This window comes from Hypomesus nipponensis, chromosome 16, assembly GCF_054491055.1.
Source record: "Hypomesus nipponensis isolate SF chromosome 16, ASM5449105v1, whole genome shotgun sequence".
NCBI classification, from domain to species: domain Eukaryota; kingdom Metazoa; phylum Chordata; class Actinopteri; order Osmeriformes; family Osmeridae; genus Hypomesus; species Hypomesus nipponensis.
Genome location: NC_140376.1, coordinates 3,030,404 through 3,051,041, shown reverse-complemented (window position 1 = coordinate 3,051,041; position 20,638 = coordinate 3,030,404). Strand labels below are relative to the sequence as shown.

Sequence of the window (20,638 nt, the reverse complement as noted above, 5' to 3'; positions counted from 1 at the left end):
TCATCTGGAACTCATCTCCCAAAGTTGCCCATGATGGGTTTAAGCTGTAGCTCATATCCTGCATGCTGTTTATAGGTTTATATGCTACAGGCTTGATTGACGATCACTGTTGTAGAAGATGATATCGAGTTGTATCAATGACAAATGCATCAAGACAACCCATGGTGGTATGTACCCCAGCAGCCTATTGATCTGATGGGAATGGGAAATTAAGGTCACTTCTATGCATATAACAGCGCACATAGTGACGGTCTCGTTAATGCTTTCATAAAACATCAATAAAGCATGTGGTATCCTCTCCGTCAGTCTCGAGACGTGTGTTACTTAATCTGCAGTTCTGAGGCAAATCGCAATTTGGATATGTTTCGATGTGTATCTGTTTGCCATTATATCTCTGTTTGATGAGTAACGCCACACTAGATCATCTCTGGTTTATAGATTATTCTGTTTTAGATGTGGACACCCTGCAGGGATGAGTTGATTATGTCAAACTGTTGTCAGGTCAACTCAAGCAGGATTTACTCTTGTGCACAACTGAATTTCTGCACTTAACAATTGGTTTGGTTCCTGTTAGTATTTTTTACATTCCCTCCATTGTGCAAATAGCCATTGTCAGGCATTTCGATTTTCATTTTGGAAATAAAGGTTGTTTTCCTGAATGTATTTTAGTGTCAATGCATGAAATACGACTGGGTTCTTCTTTGGTCACTGAAGATAGAGACAATTGGATCTGATATACCAATCCGTTTTTGCTTTATTATAACATTTGATGTTTTAATGACCATGAGTTTGCAGACGGATGAAAGCCAGCCAGTGGCGGAAGCGTCGTCGTTGACATATTGACGTTGTGTCAGCTGAGCTAGCCATCGGTTAGCTAGCTAGCTTGTGCAGTGCTAGCTAGTAGTAGTAGTAGTAGACAGTAGCTAGTGCACACACGGGCAGACAAATAAGTCTAGCAAGCTAGCTAACGTATCTAAGTCTGACCTGTTTTATTATTTGATATTCAACTCTCAGATCCACATTTCAAAATGAAAAAAGAAGATACGCTGTGAGTATAATGCACTACATGATCGTTCATATTTTGCATGAAGGTGGCGTTTTTGCTAGCTAAATAAGCAAGTAAGTATTGTAATGGTGCTAGCTATGCCAATGTTACCACCAACCAGCTAGCCTAGCCTCAGCTATCTTGTCGCTACTGACCAGGAGACTGTATGATGCAAGTGGAGCTGGATTCACAATTATGTAGCTAGCAGAACTATTTTAATCAAGACAGTGTCGTGTAGATGTTTATGTTGTACAGTACTTGTCTGCTACATAGTCTACGCGTACTGGGCTCGCTGCGTTTGGGGGGCAGTAAATAACGCAATGGTGATTGTAGAGGCCGATTGATCATACATTAGCTGGCTTGGTTAGCTATGGTTTGTTGTTGGATAAAATATTAATACACTCCCCTGGATTGATTGCAATTGATTCTGAAATCATATCAGCCGCAGCAGAACTGGCTTTAAGGATTGACATGGTCAAGTAAGCTATTTAAGTTGGACATGTTATATGTCATTCAGTGTAGAGTGTCTGATTATTAAAATAAAATAAAGCTATGGTGTGGATCATTTATGTTATGGTCTCGAACCATGGCAGAAGCTTTGGTTATTGATCATGCAGCATCAACTGCATTGCCAGTTAGCCTAGGAATTAGTGAATTGTTTACATGGACAGCTCCAGTCATCTTTTTTGATTGGTTGACGATAGAAATAAGTCCCTCTGGAATAAGTAATAAATACCTTACTACCTGCAATTGTCTGTAACCTTGCAATAATATGAATAATCGAATATAGGCTTAAGATTTGTGTTTAATGTTGGGGAGGGGCGTGTTTTGGCTATCTAGAAGAACAGCTGTCTTATCAGTTTTTGTTTCTGTGAAAAACGAAAGCTGTAGAATAAGCAAAATATCTGTTTCATCCAGAACATTTGAGTTAGCGAATTTACTCTTCTTAAAAATGTTTGCATTGTTCTTAGAAAATGTCAAGTAATTCCACACCCGTATAATGAGTTTTCAAATTTTAGGTTTACTTTACAGAAGTTAACCTAGCTGTGTATTCCTAGCCTGTATTGTATTGTAAACTACTATAGTTCCCTGAGTTTCATGACAAGTGTTGTCTCTGTATCAATGTTAAGATTGTATCTGCCATCAAACAATCAACAAGATCCATAACTCCTGTCCTCTCTCTCCTGTTCTCAGTTGCTGGGCTTAACCACTCTGTTCTGCGGAAGCAGAACCTGGCTGCTTCCCCTCACTCCTTCTCCTCTCACCCCTGACCCCCCCCCCCCCCCCCTTCCCTTACCCCCGAAACAACACAACCATGACTACTGGGGAGTGTTGTCACCTCCCTGGTTCCCTGTGTGACTGTTCTGGCAACGCTGCCCTGTCCAAGAGCGTGGAAGAGTCGGATAACTGCCAGGCCCAGTATGTCACCCAGGTCACGGCCAAAGACGGCCGGCTGCTGTCAACCGTCGTCAAGCCCCTGGGCACACAGAGGTATGCGGCTCATTTACCAAAGCCAGGTGACAAACCTGTTGGGGCGTGTGTGTGACTTGATGTTTGTGGTTACTGTATGTGTCTGTGTCTCTGTATTTCTCTGTCTGTGCTTCTGTCTGAGTCTTTATGAGATAAAAGTTTACTTTACACAAGTGCATGCTGAGTCCTGTATTTTTTCTTGTATTTGGTCTCTTTATGCAGCCCCCCCCCCCCCGCCCTTCCTGGAAGTCATGTTCAACACTCTATCTCATGTTCAAGACTGCAGAATGTTCTGTGCAATCCAACACCCCGTAGGTGTAAAAAACTGCTAAAGAAGTCCTAAAATACGGCCCTTCCTCTGTCCTCCACTCCCCCACCCCCTTCTTCCAGTGACGGACCCATCTGCCGAATCTGCCACGAGGGGGGCAACAGCGAGGGCCTCCTTTCCCCGTGTGACTGCACCGGGACCCTGGGCACGGTGCACAAGAGCTGCCTGGAAAAGTGGCTGTCCTCCTCCAACACCAGCTACTGCGAGCTGTGCCACACAGAGTTCACCATTGAGCGGAGGCCCAGGCCTCTCACAGAGGTAACAAAGGTCAATGCCTTTCGCCTTGTCTGCACTCCTCTGCCTGCTTCCGTGTTCCGGGGGGTTTTCTTTGGCCGCGCGCCAGGAAGTGTGAAGGGGGAGACGCGAGGGGCGTGCGCGCCGCCTCCGTGCATGCGTTCTTGCAGCTGGCCTTCTGTAAATCCACTTATGCTGCCACTCCTTTCTCTCTGCTTACTGTTACTTACTTTTGCATGACGAAGTGCTGTGTACGTGCTTGACGACTAAATTTAGTCCTCTCTCTCTCTCCTTCTCTCTCCCTCCCTTCCCCACAGTGGCTGAGGGACCCTGGTCCGAGGAATGAGAAGCGCACCTTGTTCTGTGACATGGTGTGCTTCCTGTTCATCACGCCCCTGGCGGCCATCTCGGGCTGGCTGTGTCTTCGCGGCGCCCAGGACCACCTGCAGCTGAAGAGCAGGCTGGAGGCCGTGGGCCTCATCGCTCTCACCATCGCCCTCTTCACCATCTACGTCCTCTGGACTCTGGTAGGACCAACACGCCCCCCCCACCCCCCCCCCACCCACCACCACCACCAACACACGCAGCACAGTAGGGAGTCGTACAGTGGATACCACTTGGGCTCTCTGAAAACTTCAAATAGGAATTTTCAGAGTTGGGTGAATCACATGTCCTACAGGATATTTCAAATACCATGTGAGGTCCCTGGCATCTAAAATCCTGACTTTTTATACAATTCAGGAAGTAGTTAATGTAAATGACACTAAGTCACACTATGTTTATATGTACTTATAGAGTGGTTATCTTGCCTTTTAATGAGCCTCCTATTCTTGTAGTTGTGGGAAACCAAGTGTACCTTGAGCTCATTGGTTCACTATTAACCCAGGAGTAGTTTAGCCAAGCACTTCTTCACTTCAGCTACACTGGCCAAGTCCAAACCATTCTTCTCTCCCCCCTCCCCCCTCCCCCCTCCCCCCTCCCCCCTCCCTTCTCCCCAACTCATTTCGCCACCCTCCGGATTCAGGTGTCGTTCCGCTACCACTGTCAGCTGTACTCGGAGTGGAGACGAACCAATCAGAAAGTACGACTGCTCATCCCCGATGCCAAGGGAGGGCACTCCACCCAGCATTCCCTTCTCTCCACCAAGCTGATGAAGAAGTCTGCGGACGAGAGTATCGTATGAGGTCAAAGGTGGGGAGGAAAGATGAGGAACAGGATGATGACGGCGCTGTTACTCATGTCCTGGTGGAGGTTTGGAGCCCCACCTTGCCTCCCAGCCAGAGCCGAAGCACTTGTGGAAGCATTTCTTTTGCTTTTTCTATCGAAGCCCTTTTTACCGACCTAATGTATATCAGCTCTCCATTATCCTCCCCTCTTTTGTATTGTGTTGTGTGGCCCTTTTAAGGGACGTTTAGAGAGCCAGTAGGGTTAGATGCTGGGCTGGAACCTGGAGAGGGCTGATGATGCACATGACCAAATGATCTTTCTCTCTCTCTCTCTCTCTCTCTCTCTGTCTCTCTCTCTCTCTCTCTCTCTCTCTCTCTCTCTCTCTCTCTCTCTCTCTCTCTCTCTCTCTCTCTCTCTCTCTGCCTCTCTCTCTACCTCTCTACTCTCTCTCTCTCTCTCTGCCTCTCTCTCTACCTCTCTTCTCTCTCTCTCTCTCTCTGACTCTCTCTTCTCTCTCTCTCTCTCTCTCTCTCTCTCTCTCTCTGCCTCTCTCTCTACCTCTCTACTCTCTCTCTCTCTCTGCCTCTCTCTCTACCTCTCTACTCTCTCTCTCTCTCTCTGCCTCTCTCTCTACCTCTCTACTCTCTCTCACTCCAAAATGTTTTTGGACCTTCTTGTGTCCTCAGCCCTCTCCCTAGGTCTCTGGTCTGCTCTTACACCTCTCTCATGTAAAGCTTAAAGCTAAGATTCTTCTTCACCAGCCAGATGTCAGTTTGGTGGATTACGAGACACTCATGTTTTAGACAAGTCGGTCAACTACCTTCAGTTTGACTTCAGTTTTTTTTGTTTGTTTCTTCTTCCCTCTTCTCCACTCCTTGTGCGGGCAGGGTGACATTTGTATACTAGAGATTGTGCAATAAAACACTGTGGACGATTGTGCTAGCAGTATGTGGAAACACTGCTACTGACACGCACAGTTTTTGCATGCATGCACTGTTAATGTTTTTGGAAGGGTTGCTTTTTTTTTTTTACTTTGGGGTCATTGTTAGATAGAAATTTGACCTCTGTAGTAAAAAGATATGCAAAAATGCCAGCAAACTCAAGACTCTTGGGTCAGACCATGGCTCGATGACTTTATAGGGATTGTTATCACCCTTTTAGCCGCTTAGTGAGTATTTCCTGGGCATTTATGTTTTTCTACACTGCGTTTATGGATAGCTCCTCTTTTAGTGAGTTTTGTACATTTGGTTCCCTTCACCCTTGTTTGTATAGTCCTTTAGACTGCTTTCTTACTTTGCTAACTTAATATGTAATCATTTGTGTAAGTATTGTCCTTCATAGATTTCTCCACAGTGTAAAGTCTGTGGGCTTTGCTGTTGGTATGGCCCAAATCGAATGCTTTGGAGTAGGGAGCTGGATGTTGTGCACAGAAGCCAAAAAAATGTGGTATGTAGGATATCTTTGAACCTCGTTTTTAATATTGTGTTTCACTTATGTGTTACAAGTCCTGCACCTTCTCTAGACTTCATGTTTAGTTTAAGGCCGAGAGACGGAGGTGCTTGTATTAGGACTGGGGCTAAGACCAGTGGGTATAATGGGTGCCATAAGCAGCTCAGACCAGACTAGTATTCAGTCTCATACTGGCATCAAACACGAGTGAACCTGAGAGAGAGAGTTTGTCAGTCTGTTAAAGAAGATGACTTTCACCGTTTGAATCTCTGTTTCCCTGCTTTGTGCTGTGGGCTCAGGGGGGCCCCCATGGCCTTGGGCCTGGAGACCTTCCGGCCATTCAGACTGGTCCTGTAGAAATATAACTTCTGAACAGCGTAGCTGTGGAGCCCACTCTCTTTGCAGTCGATGAACTGTTGCTTATCAACAACAACAAAAAATCTATACATTTATCCTTTTATTTTGTGTCTCCAATGTCACTCTAAATGAATCCTGTTGTATGGAATTAATATTGCAGTATGTTGTAAAGGGTAGATCATGTTGTGCAATAGTAATACTCCTATGCCTAGTTTGATGCCGTCATTAATCATTTGTCACTGTGTTTTTGTGGGGGTGGTAGTGGCCAGCTGGCTGTCATTGGAAAATCTTCAGATCTGCGTCCAATAGTTTCTGCTCTTTCCCTTAAGTATTTGCTCGCAGGCCTGTGTTGAGCGTCTGATGGGCGGGGTTTGTACATGAGGTTATTTCCTTTGTTAACATGAGACATGCTTAAGTCAGTCACGGACAAACAATTTGAAAGGATTTCAGACACCGTGGGGACAGAGGCCTGAATCCACGTCAGCTATTGGTAATTCCTCTGCCCCACGCTCTCTCTCATTGGTGGGCGTCCACAAGAAGTCTGCGTGGTTAGTGACCACGCCATGTACGATGTTATGACACAAGTGCGTGAATCTTGCCTATGATATTAACCAATCCAAAAGGAAATGTTATGAAATTAGTAAAGTATGTCCAATGTAGTGTGAATATGAAGGATCATAAGAGCTCGCTTACTGACTAAACAGACTTGAGAGGGCGATGATAGGTGGGGTTATGCAAATGTTCTCCCTCGCTAAGCATCCAGAGGGCATTCCTGTGTTCCAGCATCTTATCCGATCACGTCATTCTCTCCAAAGAAGCATTCTTTCCTTTTGTTTTATGCATCGAATGGCACTTTGACTATAGTACAAGAATGGTGATACAGGAAGATTCTGATTTAGAAAGAGATTTTAAAGCTTGTGGTTTTTGTTTTGATGTGAAACGGAAACAAAGACTCGAGCGTTACGTAGAAGGAACCATTTACTAGATGTTTGTCCGTGTTTAATTGTTATTTTCACCACTGTTTTTGATATGATGTGTATCGTTTGTAATTTATCTTCTCATTACTCACAAGATTTTATCACTCGTAACATGTTTTTAAATACTACAATGTTTATGTTGTGCAGTGGAAACGGAACGATGTCGACACCAAAATATGTTGGTGCTTGAAATCAGCCAAGAATTGTGTGCAAAGCAAAATTAAAACCAAGCTACTGTATGGACAAAACGGCTTTGTAGTCTGTGTGAAAACATATCCTACGAATCTTCTAATGTTCTGTACCCTAATCCTCCCTGTCACTGTGTGGCTGCCAGAGGGTAAGCTTTGTGGAGTTAAATGTCCCTCACAGCTGCTAAACAGGGAAAGGCTTCTCCATCTCACAAGGCTATTAAGAACGTACGTGGGGAGACCGTTCTATCTCGTGTGAAATGCCTCAACCTTTTTCAACCTTTTTCACATGCTCAAATGTAAAAGCTGAAACATTTGAAGATTATCATAAAGACCTTCCTCTGACAATCGCACTGTGTCACGTGATGTATGTTTATCTGTCAGCTGACAGCCAAACAGTCAACTAACAGCTGACGTATAGGACACATTTAGAGTGAAGGCTGAGGGTGAATGTTCACTGTTTAGTGGGACCCATGTCCCAGTCTTACACCTGGCAGGGCCAAACAGAAAAGGCTTAGAATATGGTTGCAATTATATTCCATGTTCCCTTTAGCAGCACTCAACACCATCTGGTCACCTCTAATGGGTGTGGCTTGCCAGGCCGCTCAGCAGGGGGGGGGGGGGGGGGGACGGGGGACTTTGCTTATCTGCCAGCAGACAGGGTTTCCTGGGGGAAACTCCCACCCAGACTGGAACAGGGCAGAGAAACAAAAAAAAACGTTTTGGGTGGTGAAGGTTAGGGGGTGGGAATCTTTTGGTACCTCACACATTCGATTCTTGGGGTCACGATTCGATAAAAATCGATTCACGATTTTTTATCGAATTTCGATTAAATATATGCTTACATAAAAAAATATAAAAAAAATCCACCCCTAGTGAAAGTGGATGGATTCAAATAAACGCAGACTTGATGTTCTCTCAAAAGTAACACATTGGCTACTTTGTCTAGGAGTTTATTGTAAATTTTTTACAGTGCATAATGAACATAAAACAATGACAAGTTAAGCCAAATATATATGAATAAATACACAGAAAGTTGCTTTTACCATGATAAGCGAGAAATGTTTGAGCCTTGTTTATAAGACCAATGCATATATACCATTGTAATACTGCCATTTCAAGCTACTGCAAGTTGCTGTGTGCACAGCACCATCTAGTGGCTATTGTTGAAATGTTCCAGCTTCTACCACTACACAGTAATCCTAAAGCACAGCTCGATCGATTTCACAGACAATAGATGCCTCATTCTTTCCTACACTGCAGGAACTTTCACGTCAGGTCCAGGAATGACTTGATAACGTGACACAAAGGCTTTTTGTAAGTTTCACTTCATGGCAGAAGAGCACATATTCATCGAGGTTCAAAAGAGACAAATATAAGTCTACATTGACGGAAACGAGGGGCGTCGGCATATACAGGAACAAGGACCGAGTGGGAGGAGCCAGGATGAGGGTGAGGAAAGGGAAGGGAGTGAAATGGGAGTGTGGTGGGGGGGGTCACAGGAATGGTGAGTGTCACAGGTTTTGGCAGCACTGCAGCTTGTTGCCTTTCTGCCCATCGGTGGTTGGGGGAACACTGATGTCCACTACATTGTTGCCCGGTGATTCGTCATGTGCAGATCTGTCAGCTATCTGCTTCTGCGATACGATCCGGTAGATTTCTGAAGGGGAAAAAGGAAATGTTGGCCTTTGACTGTTGATTGATTAAAGTTTCTACACTTAATTTTTTATTTTTTTTTATTCTCAAGCTGCTTACCTGTTAGAATGTTCTTGAAAGCCTCTTCTACATTGGTGGAGTCCAGGGCCGAAGTTTCAATGAACGACAGAGTGTTCTTCTCTGAGGGAGAGACAGAGAGAAGGCTGAACAAAGGGACACACTGGGAGAGAAGCTATTTGCATTTCTGGATACCCAGAGTGCATTGCTGCCTCGGCCAGGGCTCGGAGTGCGTACCTGCGAAGGCGCGAGCCTCGTCCGTGGGCACGGCCCTGAGGTGACGCAGGTCACTCTTGTTGCCCACCAGCATGATGACGATGTTGTTGTCAGCGTGATCCCGCAGCTCCTTCAGCCAGCGCTCCACGTTCTCATAGGTCAGATGCTTGGCGATGTCATACACCAGCAGAGCCCCTACAGCCCCTCGGTAGTACCTGGCCAGGACAGAGCAGGGAGCACGGAGGGTCAGAGGGCTGGACGCACACGTCACGTGGAGACGTCTTCCTGTTCTCCACCCCTGTACTTCCTGTCTCCTGGGCGGAGGCCCCGCCCCCCTACTCACGCGGAGGTGATGGCTCTGTAGCGCTCCTGGCCGGCCGTGTCCCAGATCTGGGCCTTGATGGTCTTGCCGTCCACCTGGATGCTGCGGGTGGCAAACTCCACCCCGATGGTGCTCTTGCTCTCCAGGTTGAACTCGTTCCGTGTGAAACGAGACAGCAGGTTACTCTTCCCCACGCCGGAGTCTCCTATCAGCACCACTGGAGACAGAACACACACAGAGAGAGAAGCATGACACTCCTGACAGCGTTAGAACGGCGGTGTAGCGTTTGATCTGATCTCTTTGACGATTCAGTTTCCACTTCGGGTTTCATGTAGAACAGGAGTATGAGATGAAAGATGTGATCAATTTAACACTACTGGTGTTTACTTTTTTCTCTAAGGATGAAAAATGTGAATGTACTTAAAAGGAATACTACTAAAGGTCCATCATGACCAACGGAAACTAGGCAATACCGTTTTTGATGCTTTAGTTTAGACTGAGACCGGTATTTTGAGAACTGGGACTAGACACAAAGACATTGACAGTGCAAAAATGTTACAAGTATAATGTTATAGGAGTGCAAAGTGCTGCTCCTCGGCTTCTACTGAGGAAATCTGAACTTTGCCCATCAAGAGTCAGGCAGCAGGAAACAGTGAACCTGTTAAATCTGAGTCAACATTATTTCTAAGGCCTCCTTTCCTGCGCTGCCTCAAGTCACGAATTTTCCCAATTCGGCTCAAGTAAAAAATAAAATGTAATAAAAGGTCCATTAGCCACCTAAAATGACACTTTTATAAACATTCGCCACCTCGTGTTTTAATGTGTGGGTTGGATTGCTCCACAGATTCGATGTTGTAGTGCCAGTTTAGTTAGGGTGTGTAACGGCTAGCTGCCTCGCTCTTCCACTGCTGCCGTTTTCTGTTAACTCATTAATATAGCAGGGACGCTCCAAACATACCTTTTGCACATAGATATCTACATATTTCTCAAATCAACAGCAGCAGTTTCTACACAGTAAGGTACGTGTTGACGAAAAAAAAAACATGCAGTGACACGGGCCAAGTATGCATTGCTCAACATCATGCGAAAGCCTATTTCCCATATCAAATAACTAGCAGGCCACACACTCCGTTGAAAGATCACAACCTTACCAACATTTAATTAGATTAAGTAAAATACATTGTTTTAACGGCTCGGGCAACAATGCTAGCAAGCGAACTGTGTTACTAGCTAGCTGCGTTCACGTTAGCTGGTTACCATCTCAAGCAGCTGGGTGGGTAGCAAACCTAATAAGTTGACTGGAAAATGGTCGATAGTTACCTTTGAACAAGAAATCGTATTCATCATCTCTGTTGCCCATGGTTTTGAAATATTTTAGTCAAACAGTTGTTGTTAATATTCCTGCCGTAGCCAGCAAGCAAATGGTACACGGTGTTGATGTCCTGGTCCCTTCCCCGTAGCCCGTGAGACAATGCGCTGGCTGTCACGGTGACCGCGGGAAGGGGATCTCTCTGGCTCCGCAGAAAAGGAGGAGTTCAGCTCACATTCCATCACATTGGCTGGTTGCTAATATCTGACCTGCTAGGGTCAGGATGGGCACTTCTACCCCGAAAAATCATTGTACGATCGAGGGCACCTCGCCACTGAGTAGTAGATCAGACAGTTATAAACATGCTATTCATATAGTGACTGCTAATGCTATTACTAGTGATGGTTAATCCATCCTCTTGGCCTGCAGTCACGCCTTTGTAGATTATGTCTTTACAGTAGTGTCCTTACACTACAGCAACATTCAACGCTCTCACTTATTTTATGTTGCTGTGTTACACCGTGTGTACACACAGTAATAACCACTACACTACTAAGACTAGGAAATATGAAATGATTAAGCTACAAGATGGATAATACATTGAAAGCAACCGCTATAGTTTTTTTTTTTCGTGTACCAATATCTGACACTGTCAAATGTGTTACGCAAGGGTGGCTGGCTAAGGATATTTCACAATTATTGAGGAGTTTAATCCACCAAAATAGCCAGAATCTAAAATGCTTAACAACCGGCTGGCTGTTAGGCAAAATCGTATAACCAGCTGTACACTCATGGAGCGCCCAGGCGTAGGATATCCATATACTAAACAGTGAACTCTAGCGGCCGCCAAGGCTGGTGCCAATGACACAAGAGAGCCGGTGTCGTGCCAAGGCACGTATCCCCTTCAGGATTTGCATCCCCTGGCCGCGGGAGCGCGCGTGCACTCACAGAAGAGGAGTTTAACTGCTGCACTTTGAATTAACCTCTTAAATGGAACAAATAGCGACGTGGAAGACTCGACAGGGTTTTCTATTGTAATAAGGGACTCATTTATCTACATAAATATGTTTATTTGTCTGTTACATTGAAGGAATTGTTTAATGTGTCATTTAGTATTGTGGATTAATCTACAGTGTTTTCCAAAGTTCCATATTTCCATGCACCTTATCTACACAGCCCGACTGATGGGCCTATCTATGTGACTCGACATCACATGCAGTTTTATGAACAATATTTTTTCCTTTAATCTAGGCTTCCTTCATCTGTCCATTATGTGCAGGTTTGGTCTGACAAGGATGCCCTGTCTTTGCTAACCCGTCCCTTTCTTTGCTAACCCGTTTCTGTTTTAATTAAATGTAGTTTAATAGGACTTTTCAATTTCAATAAGGAGTCAGGTGGCTGAACGGTGAGGGAATCGGGCTAGTAATCTGAAGGTCGCCAGTTCCATTCCCGGCTGAGCCACATGACGTTGTGTCCTTGGGAGAGGCACTTCACCCTACTTGCCTCGGGGGGAATGTCCCTGTACTTACTGTAAGTCGCTCTGGATAAGAGCGTCTGCTAAATGACTAAATGTAAATGAACTGATTTGTTCACCTGTCTACCATATGAGTTACAGAGGTGATACACATTATATCAGGCTGTTTTTTCACCTGATATCATGTGTACCCCCTCCCCTAACATGCAACGGGTCTGTCCTGCCATCATGTGTGTTATTTTCAGTGTTTTTTTGGTCGCAATGAACAACCTGAGATAATATGGAGATGTCTGCTCTTTTCTAGCAAAAGTTAGAGAGGCGATACAAATTATATCAGGCCGTTTTTTCACCTTATATAATGTGTATCCCCTCTGTCACCTTTGCTGTCTACCATATGAGTTACAGAGGGGGTACACGTTATATCAGGCCGTCATTCAATCATTACTCAACGGTTTGAATGACGAGTTTTAAGGATTTTGTGTTGAGAATAACATATATTTTTTACACAGATAACCTACGGATAATTCTCTTGAATTCTACAACAAAGAACGTATAGTTTGAGACATCTGTCTCCCCTCTGTTTGGTTGCTATATCAAGACGAAATCCTTCGCTTTTTGATTCCGAGTGGTTTCGCGCGCGCGCTCCCGCGAGGGGGTGCCTCTCATGAAAGTCGTGCATCTGATCCCACAACACTGGTCCGGCGGAAGTTGGCAATGACGTCGCCGTACGGGCGGGCCGTGGGCTCTGTACGCAAGCGATGGCTGGGACACAGCAGGGACAGAGGGAGGGATGAACGCTTGGGGATGGCGGACAAATCTCTAACACTGTTTCTGAAGCTCTTCGCTGCTGGATTCTACGGTATCAGTTCTTTTCTTATCGTCGTGATAAACAAGAGTGTCCTTACAAGCTACAGGTAGGCTACGTGCTGTAAGGATGTGATGTAAGACGAGCTAGTTGGCTAGTGGAACTAGCAAATAAATCCTAGCGGCACAGATGTGCCCGTTAACTTAAGTTTTGCATGCGACTCTGAGACGTGAGATTCTATTTTGTCGGTGGCAATGGCGTGGCTCACGCAACAAAAATAGCTAATGTTTTTATTTGAATGGTTAGGTTACTAGCTATGAAAGCTGTTAAATATTTTGTTTGCACCTTTGATGCTCAGGGCAAATGTGCATGTCAGTAAGCTAGTCTTTAAAGCCACTCTATACTAGGAAGAAACCAGCACCAACGATGCATGTTTTGTTCCGCAGGTTCCCATCTTCAATATGTGTCGGCATTGGTCAAGTAAGGCACTATTTTTGTTTGCCTATATTAATATCATAAACTCGACCATTCCACAGTTTCATGACGTTATGTTTGTGTGTTCGTGCAGATGCTGGCAACGGTGGTTGTGTTGTGGGTGGGCAAGGCTCTGAGGGTGATCAGTTTCCCCGATTTCGACCACAGTATACCTCGCAAGGTGAGCTCACCTGTTATCCTAATCCCCTTGTGTCACTTAACTAAAGGACGTAAAACAATTCCTTTTAAATACGCGATTTATTCTTTCGGCCATATACGCATACAACTTTGCTTCTAGTAGCAATACTATTGCCTATTGCCAATAGGCAAGTTCTTGGCTTCACTTAGGCTAAGTTAACTGTATTGTCAAATCTACACGCAGGCATTACATTTAATCCATGAAGACATGTTCACATGCAACGGTTAACTTCTCAATCAACGCTAATACTTGTATCTGTTACATTGCAGACATTTCCCCTACCTCTCCTGTATGTAGGAAATCAAATAACTGGACTGTTTGGCACAAAAAGGCTGAAGTAAGTATTGATTACCAAAATAATATATTGTGTAGTACAGTACTAGTGTCCCATTTAAGTTGTTAGAGTTGCTATACTCAGAGCAGACACAGCCTGTTTAAAGACTTTTGTTTTACAGATTGATGTGTTACATAGGGTTAGTGTTTATTACATTGCTAACTTCCTTAATACACATTCTTCTTCTCCCAGTCTGCCGATGTTCACAGTGCTCAGGAGATTTTCCATCTTGTTCACCATGCTAGCAGAGGGCCTGCTTCTCAAGTAAGCCTTTTGTATTCCACTAAGCAACATTATCATTCAAATGACTCCAAAGCATAATCATAGCATCTGCCCTGCACATCGATGAACGACACAACACACTCATTCACTCTGCTGTCATCTTTCTACCCCCCCTCAATCATTTCAGAAAGAAATACTCCAGACCCGTCCAGTTGACGGTGTTTACAATGATCCTGGGGGCTTTTGTTGCAGCTAGGTAAGGTTTATAATGCCAGGTGTTTCCACTGAAGCTATGCCCAATCATGTTCTCCTACAAAGAGCTGCTTTGAGGTCGGACCCCTCTTAAACGATAACATCTGAAACTTGGTAGAGAAACAGTGTCATCTGTCAAGTACTGACCCATGCCTGTGACTGATGTCTGTCTAAGTGCATGTTTAGTAAATTTACCGTTTTTCTTTGCTGAAAGGGTTCGTGTCTCTTGTGTTTCTCAGTGCAGACCTTGCTTTCGACATGCAAGGCTACGTTTTCATTCTTATGAATGACGTGTTGACTGCGGCTAATGGAGCCTACGTGAAGCAGAAACTGGATTCTAAGGTATTTTTGTTGTTGTATTTAGTTACTATCTTACCCGACGGTATGAGGCATGCCGTTGTCTTGGTGGGGCTGTCTTTGGCACAGAGGTTGTCGAATTAATGGAATGCGAGACAATCTTTCAAAACATAACTTGGTAAAGCTGATAAAGCTAAAGACAACAGCAAAGAATGTCACTTAGCGGTAGTCATGGCGACATTGAGGCTTTTACGGCTGTGTAAAAGGCCAGTCCTGCCAGCACCACACACTCTCTGTCCAGTTAGGATTCATACTGTGTGACTGTTGAATGAAAGGCAATTCTCAGCCTGGTTTCGTCGACTATACATAACTTCAGTAACACAAGCACTCACATTACAAACTGCAAATAGTCAGAAGACATATTTAGAGCAAGCTGGTTGTCTGATGCTGCAGTCACCAGAGCAAAGGGGAGAAGGAGGCTATAGAGTGAGGGACTGCCGATACATGACATCTGCATGCTGGTTAGAGAGGAATGCACCAGTCCTCATGAATAACCCTCTCTGTCTCCCTCCCTCCCTCCCTCCCTCCCTCTCTCTCTCTCTCTCTCTCTCTCTCTCTCTCTCTCTCTCTCTCTCTCTCTCTCTCTCTCTCTCTCTCTCTCTCTCTCGCTCTCTCGCTCTCTCTCTCTCTCTCTCTCTCTCTCTCTCTCTCGTTCATTCTTCCTCTCCTTCAGGAACTGGGAAAGTATGGCCTGCTGTATTATAATGCGTTATTTATGATAATGCCCACTCTGCTGTTGGCTCATCTGACTGGAGATGTGCAGAAGGTAAGCCTCTCTCTCTGTTCCTGTGTGTTTCTGTCTGTCTGTGTCTTCCTGTGTGTTTCAAGTTTTGCGATCCTTGTGACGTTGTCATGGCATCCTAAAGTAGGTTCCTCCCTGTCCAATATTTACTTGCGGAGACCGTTGTGCCATTGGCATTATTACTGAATGTAGTAGGCCTGCCGTAAGGGACGAGAGTGAACCTGTCGAAGTGTTGCAATCCCGGCTATGCTCCAGAGTCTAGAATCACACACCACCCCTGTGTGGGCACAGAGCACTGTTATTGTAAGTGTGTGTGTGTTTGTGTCTCGGTTGCGCTGGGCAGGGTCCGCCCGATTTGAACTCCAGAAGTGGAGAAGTCGGCAGCCGTAAAAGGCACAATGCTGCCATTATGCTGTCTGCAGAGGTGTACCAGCCAAACTCTCCCCCCGCCCCCCTGGACCAGAGCAGCCCTGCAGAGCTGCTCACTGCTGCTCACTGCTGCTCACTGCTGCTCACTGCTGCTCACTGCTGCTCACTGCTGCTCACTGCTGCTCACTGCTGCTCACTGCTGCTCACTGCTGCTCAGTGCTGCTCACTGCTGCTCACTGCTGCTCACTGCTGCTCACTGCTGCTCACTGCTGCTCTCACCAACTGTGTTGCTGTCAGCTGACGCTGAAGGATCAGGCACACATGTCATGAAGCACTGCCAACAGTGTTTTTTTCCGGTTTTAAACGAAAAACCACAAACATCCCAAAACTTAATTTTAATAGTCTTGAGGGTGTGCACTCTCTGTTTGCTGACACTGACATTTGTTTTTACTGTAGCTGTGTGTGTGAGTGTGTGTGTGTGTGTGTGTGTCTGTGTGTGTGTGTGTGTGTGTGTGTGTGTGAGAGAGGTTGGGGTCAGGTCCTGACATAATTAAAGGAAAGAGCTGTCCACATCCCTAAAACTAATATTATCCACCAAAAAGATCCAATCCCATACAGTCCTTTGGCTAAGTGTGTGTATGTGTGTGTGTGTGTGTGTTTGTGTTTACAGGCAGTGGATTATGACGGCTGGTCGGACGCCATCTTCCTCTCGCAGTTCATCCTCTCCTGCATCATGGGGTAACAGCTTTGGAATTCTCCAACCACCTCACCCAACAGTACCCCGTTTTTACGTTTAGTATATCTGACACGCCATGTGATCGTTTCATCATAGATACGAATAATAACGCAGATTGATTCATACCAGACAGAAAGTGCTAAGGTTGTACTGATTTGGTACTTGTGTTTGTTTTCAGGTTTGTGCTGATGTATTCCACGGTACTGTGCACACAGTATAACTCTGCACTGACAACCACCATTGTGGGCTGCATCAAGGTAAGCCCTAGTCTACACATCAAAGATTTCCCTGTGCCAGGAGTACATATGTTCTGTGATGCACCGTGCTAAGAACAGACAGTTTCTGTTCCTTCTAGAATATATTGGTGACCTACATTGGAATGGTGTTTGGTGGGGACTACATCTTCTCATGGACTAACTTCATCGGTTTAAACATCAGGTGTGTGTCTGTGTTATTTCCTCCCGCTTTTTTGTGTCAATAAATGGTAACTATGGAAAAGAGGGTGGTGGTAGAGTGGGGGGGGGGGGGGGCTCAGGGTTCAAGCCTGGGCCGGGCCTCCCTCCGGTCTGGCCACCTGTTGGGTCACGTCTGGAGCGCTGGCGGCTTCGACCTGGGTGCGGGAGGTGGGGGGTACCTGGAAGGCGAGGGGAGGTGGGGGGTACCTGGAAGGCGAGGGGAGGTGGGGGGTACCTGGAAGGCGAGGGGAGGATGATTGCACGCTGTCACACGGTAGCAGAGAGAGACGGGTCACCTCATGCAGCATACTTTCCATGTTTTTCCGTCTGACTTTGAAGTATACTCGGACGTTGCTCCAAACTTTGCGATGGCTTTCTTCTGCCGTCGTTGGGCTGATGTTGTTATCTGTTGTTGTTGCAGCATTGCTGGAAGCCTGGTGTACTCCTATATCACGCTGACCGAGGAGCAGTCGACCAAGCAGTGTGAAAGCGCCAAGCTGGAAATAAAGGGCAAGGTGGTGGTGTGACAGAGACACTGGAGATGCCTCCTTCCCTTTCTTTTTTTTTACACAAACTAATGAGAGAACCTCTATTTTTGGTACGCTTTGTATTCATGACGTTGTCTACTGGTCGGTGACCCTAATTCCTTGGCAACTCTTTCCCTCTCTCGCTTCCTGTTTGTGGAGACGGAACGACCGACGCAGACTTAACTCGCCTCGACTGCCGTGGTAACCAGACTCTCCCGGCTGATTCAGGATCTAGGTGGTCCGTTTTTATGACTTTCGATACAATTATTTGAGTCGGATCTATTTTTTTTTTACTATTTTAATTTTTATTATCATTGTTTAACTTAACTCTTGATTTATCTAAAAAGGGGAGACATGGAGAACTTACTTATTAATCACCGGGACTACTTCAAACAACTGTAAAGTTCATGAACAAATTAATGTTCTCGCGGGTGAGAAGAAAGGCCTGTTTGGTATTATGCAGTATTATGCATGGGTGTGATCGGATGGGCGTGTTTGTGAATATCAGAGGCGTGACTTATGGTCGTTTCAATGGTTTGGCTGTCTGTTGTCTTCTTTTGGTAAAGTGCTGAAAGTATCGTTGTGTTTACATTATACTCCCTCAGTATTAGACTCCTTGCTATGGGCTCTGGAAAGAGGTGTCCATCCGTAACTTGATTTCAATGAGGGCAACATGCTGTAATGATGTTACTGTTTGTATGTATGGCAGTGTTAATATTTGCATTATTAGTACAATAATGCTTTTTGCACTTTTAACATGTTAGATGAGAGATGGGGAGTGGAGACGCCTTACTGTGATGGGCTTCTAGGGAGGGAGGCTTTTAAAGACATCTGCAAGTCAGTGTCTTCTTAAATGGTCGTTAGTGTAGAACTGTCAGGTAAGAAATTCACTGTCTTTATTTCACAAATCTTTTTTTATCGCCTACACTCCATCGATCCGAGGCTGGGTGTATTTCAAAACTTTTTATATTTATTATTTTGTTACTGAAACATATTCAAAGGTTATTTTTGTGAGGCCGAAAGGTATTTGTGGGTTTGTAAGTGTTACGTGTGTGACATGCTCGTGAAGAGACCAGAAAAGAATGTTATTGTTTAGTTGTTGTTTTTTTGACAATAAACATACCTCATCTGCAACGATTCCTCATCATTTATATTTTCAAATCTTAATGTTTGAGTAAAACTTTAAACATAAACATGTATCCGTGAATGTCATACTAGTCCACGTCTCACATACTCAGTAAACATCCTAGTCTGTAACGATATCAGAGTATTTTAACTGTTTCTAATCTGTTTAAAGAAATGGCAAAAGTACACACATCCTTCACTCAAGTAGAGTACATATACTCATGTTTTCAAACAAAACATGGTAAATGACAGAAGGGGTTAGCATGTTTGTATTGGATGAAATGACCAAAGGGGTTAGCATGTGTGTTTTGGATGAACTGACCAAAGGGGTTAGCATGTGTGTTTTGGATGAAATGACCAAAGGGGTTAGCATGTCTGTTTTGGATGAAATGACCAAAGGGGTTAGCATGTCTGTTTTGGATGAAATGACCAAAGGGGTTAGCATGTGTGTTTTGGATGAAATGACCAAAGGGGTTAGCATGTGTGTTTTGGATGAAATTACCAAAGGGGATGGTATGTGTGTTTTGGATTAAATAACCAAAGGGGTTAGTATATGTGTTTTGGATGAAATGACCAAAGGGGTTAGCATGTGTGTTTTGGATGAACTGACCAAAGGGGTTAGCATGTGTGTTTTGGATGAAATGACCAAAGGGGTTAGCATGTCTGTTTTGGATGAAATGACCAAAGGGGTTAGCATGTCTGTTTTGGATTAAATGACCAAAGGGGTTAGCATGTGTGTTTTGGATGAAATGACCAAAGGGGTTAGCATGTGTGTTTTGGATGAAATGACCAAAGGGGTTAGCATGTGTGCTTTGAATGAAATTACCAAAGGGGTTAGCATGTGTGTTTTGCATGAAATGACCAGAGGGGTTAGCATGTGTGTTTTGGATGAAATTACCAAAGGGGTTAGTATGTGTGCTTTGAATGAAATTACCAAAGGGGTTAGCATGTGTGTTTTGGATGAAATGACCAAAGGGGTTAGCATGTGTGTTTTGGATGAAATGACCGAAGGGGTTAGCCTGTGTGTTCTGGATGAAATTACAAAAGGGATTAGTGTGTGTTTTGGATGAAATGACCAAAGGGGTTAGCATGTGTGTTTTGGATGAAATAACCAAAGGGGTTAGCATGTGTGCTTTGAATGTAATTACCAAAGGGGTTAGCATGTGTGTTTTGGATGTAATTACCAAAGGGGTTAGCATGTGTGTTTTGGATGAAATGACCAAAGGGGTTAGCATGTGTGTTTTGGATGAAATGACCAAAGGGGTTAGCATGTGTGTTTTGAATGAAATGACAAAAGGGGTTAGCATGTGTGTTTTGGATGAAATGACCAAAGGGGTTATTATGTGTGTTTTGGATGAAATTACAAAAGGGGTTAGTGTGTGTTTTGGATGAAATGACAAAAGGGGTTAGCATGTGTGTTTTGAACGAAATGACCAAAGGGTTTAGTATGTGTGTTTTGGATGAAATGACCAAAGGGGTTAGCATGTGTGTTTTGGATGAAATGACCAAAGGGGTTAGCATGTGTTTTGGATGAAATGACCAAAGGGGTTAGCATGTGTGTTTTGGATGAAATGACCAAAGGGGTTAGCATGTGTGTTTTGGATGAAATGACCAAAGGGGTTAGCATGTGTGTTTTGGGGTAAATGACCAAAGGGGTTAGCATGTGTGTTTTGGATGAAATGACCAAAGGGGTTAGCATGTGTGTTTTGGATGAAATAACCAAAGGGGTTAGCATGTGTGCTTTGAATGAAATTACCAAAGGGGTTAGCATGTGTGTTTTGGATGAAATGAC

General features: G+C 44.6%; 3 protein-coding genes across 4 annotated transcripts; 2 read left to right on the top strand and 1 right to left on the bottom strand.

Moving 5' to 3' along the window:
- The first annotated feature begins 117 nt into the window (after window positions 1–117).
- Window positions 118–4,732, top strand: marchf2 (membrane-associated ring finger (C3HC4) 2). 2 transcript variants are annotated; one of them, XM_084676449.1, is made up of 5 exons: window positions 118–1,048; window positions 2,240–2,536; window positions 2,906–3,101; window positions 3,395–3,604; window positions 4,102–4,732. In XM_084676449.1, the coding sequence occupies exons 2-5, from the start codon at window positions 2,361–2,363 to the stop codon at window positions 4,258–4,260; spliced, it is 741 nt and encodes a 246-aa protein (XP_084532575.1). In that variant the 5' UTR covers window positions 118–1,048; window positions 2,240–2,360; the 3' UTR covers window positions 4,261–4,732. The 2 variants fall into 2 exon arrangements, with proteins under 2 accessions (XP_084532575.1, XP_084532574.1); XM_084676448.1 differs by having other exon boundaries at window positions 2,906–3,110.
- A 3,396-nt stretch (window positions 4,733–8,128) lies between these two features.
- LOC146254375 (ras-related protein Rab-11B-like) lies at window positions 8,129–11,012 on the bottom strand. The gene is made up of 5 exons (XM_084676450.1): window positions 10,787–11,012; window positions 9,488–9,683; window positions 9,166–9,359; window positions 8,971–9,051; window positions 8,129–8,875 (listed from the first exon to the last, which is right to left on the bottom strand). Exons 1-5 carry the CDS (start codon window positions 10,824–10,826, stop codon window positions 8,730–8,732), a joined length of 657 nt encoding a protein of 218 aa, XP_084532576.1. The 5' UTR covers window positions 10,827–11,012; the 3' UTR covers window positions 8,129–8,729.
- Window positions 11,013–12,911: 1,899 nt separating this feature from the next.
- Window positions 12,912–18,855, top strand: LOC146254374 (solute carrier family 35 member D2-like protein). Its single transcript, XM_084676447.1, has 12 exons — window positions 12,912–13,163; window positions 13,501–13,534; window positions 13,623–13,709; window positions 13,997–14,064; window positions 14,254–14,325; window positions 14,471–14,539; window positions 14,775–14,877; window positions 15,566–15,658; window positions 16,674–16,741; window positions 16,918–16,996; window positions 17,095–17,177; window positions 17,616–18,855. Exons 1-12 carry the CDS (start codon window positions 12,964–12,966, stop codon window positions 17,719–17,721), a joined length of 1,062 nt encoding a protein of 353 aa, XP_084532573.1. The 5' UTR covers window positions 12,912–12,963; the 3' UTR covers window positions 17,722–18,855.
- The last annotated feature ends 1,783 nt before the right edge of the window (window positions 18,856–20,638 follow it).

Bases quoted from the DNA above. Each gene is read 5' to 3' on its own strand.
- marchf2 (XM_084676448.1), top strand. From the start codon at position 2,361: ATGACTACTGGGGAGTGTTGTCACCTCCCTGGTTCCCTGTGTGACTGT. The intron at 3,111-3,394 runs GTCAATGCCTTT...CCTTCCCCACAG, and splicing joins CTCTCACAGAGGTAACAAAG to TGGCTGAGGGACCCTGGTCC. The intron at 3,605-4,101 runs GTAGGACCAACA...CTCCGGATTCAG, and splicing joins TCTACGTCCTCTGGACTCTG to GTGTCGTTCCGCTACCACTG.
- LOC146254374 (XM_084676447.1), top strand. From the start codon at position 12,964: ATGACGTCGCCGTACGGGCGGGCCGTGGGCTCTGTACGCAAGCGATGG. The intron at 14,326-14,470 runs GTAAGCCTTTTG...CAATCATTTCAG, and splicing joins GCAGAGGGCCTGCTTCTCAA to AAAGAAATACTCCAGACCCG. The intron at 16,742-16,917 runs GTAACAGCTTTG...GTTTGTTTTCAG, and splicing joins ATCCTCTCCTGCATCATGGG to GTTTGTGCTGATGTATTCCA.
- LOC146254375 (XM_084676450.1), bottom strand. From the start codon at position 10,826: ATGGGCAACAGAGATGATGAATACGATTTCTTGTTCAAAG. The intron at 9,052-9,165 runs GTACGCACTCCG...TCTCTCCCTCAG, and splicing joins CGAGGCTCGCGCCTTCGCAG to AGAAGAACACTCTGTCGTTC. The intron at 8,876-8,970 runs GTAAGCAGCTTG...TTTCCCCTTCAG, and splicing joins TTTCAAGAACATTCTAACAG to AAATCTACCGGATCGTATCG.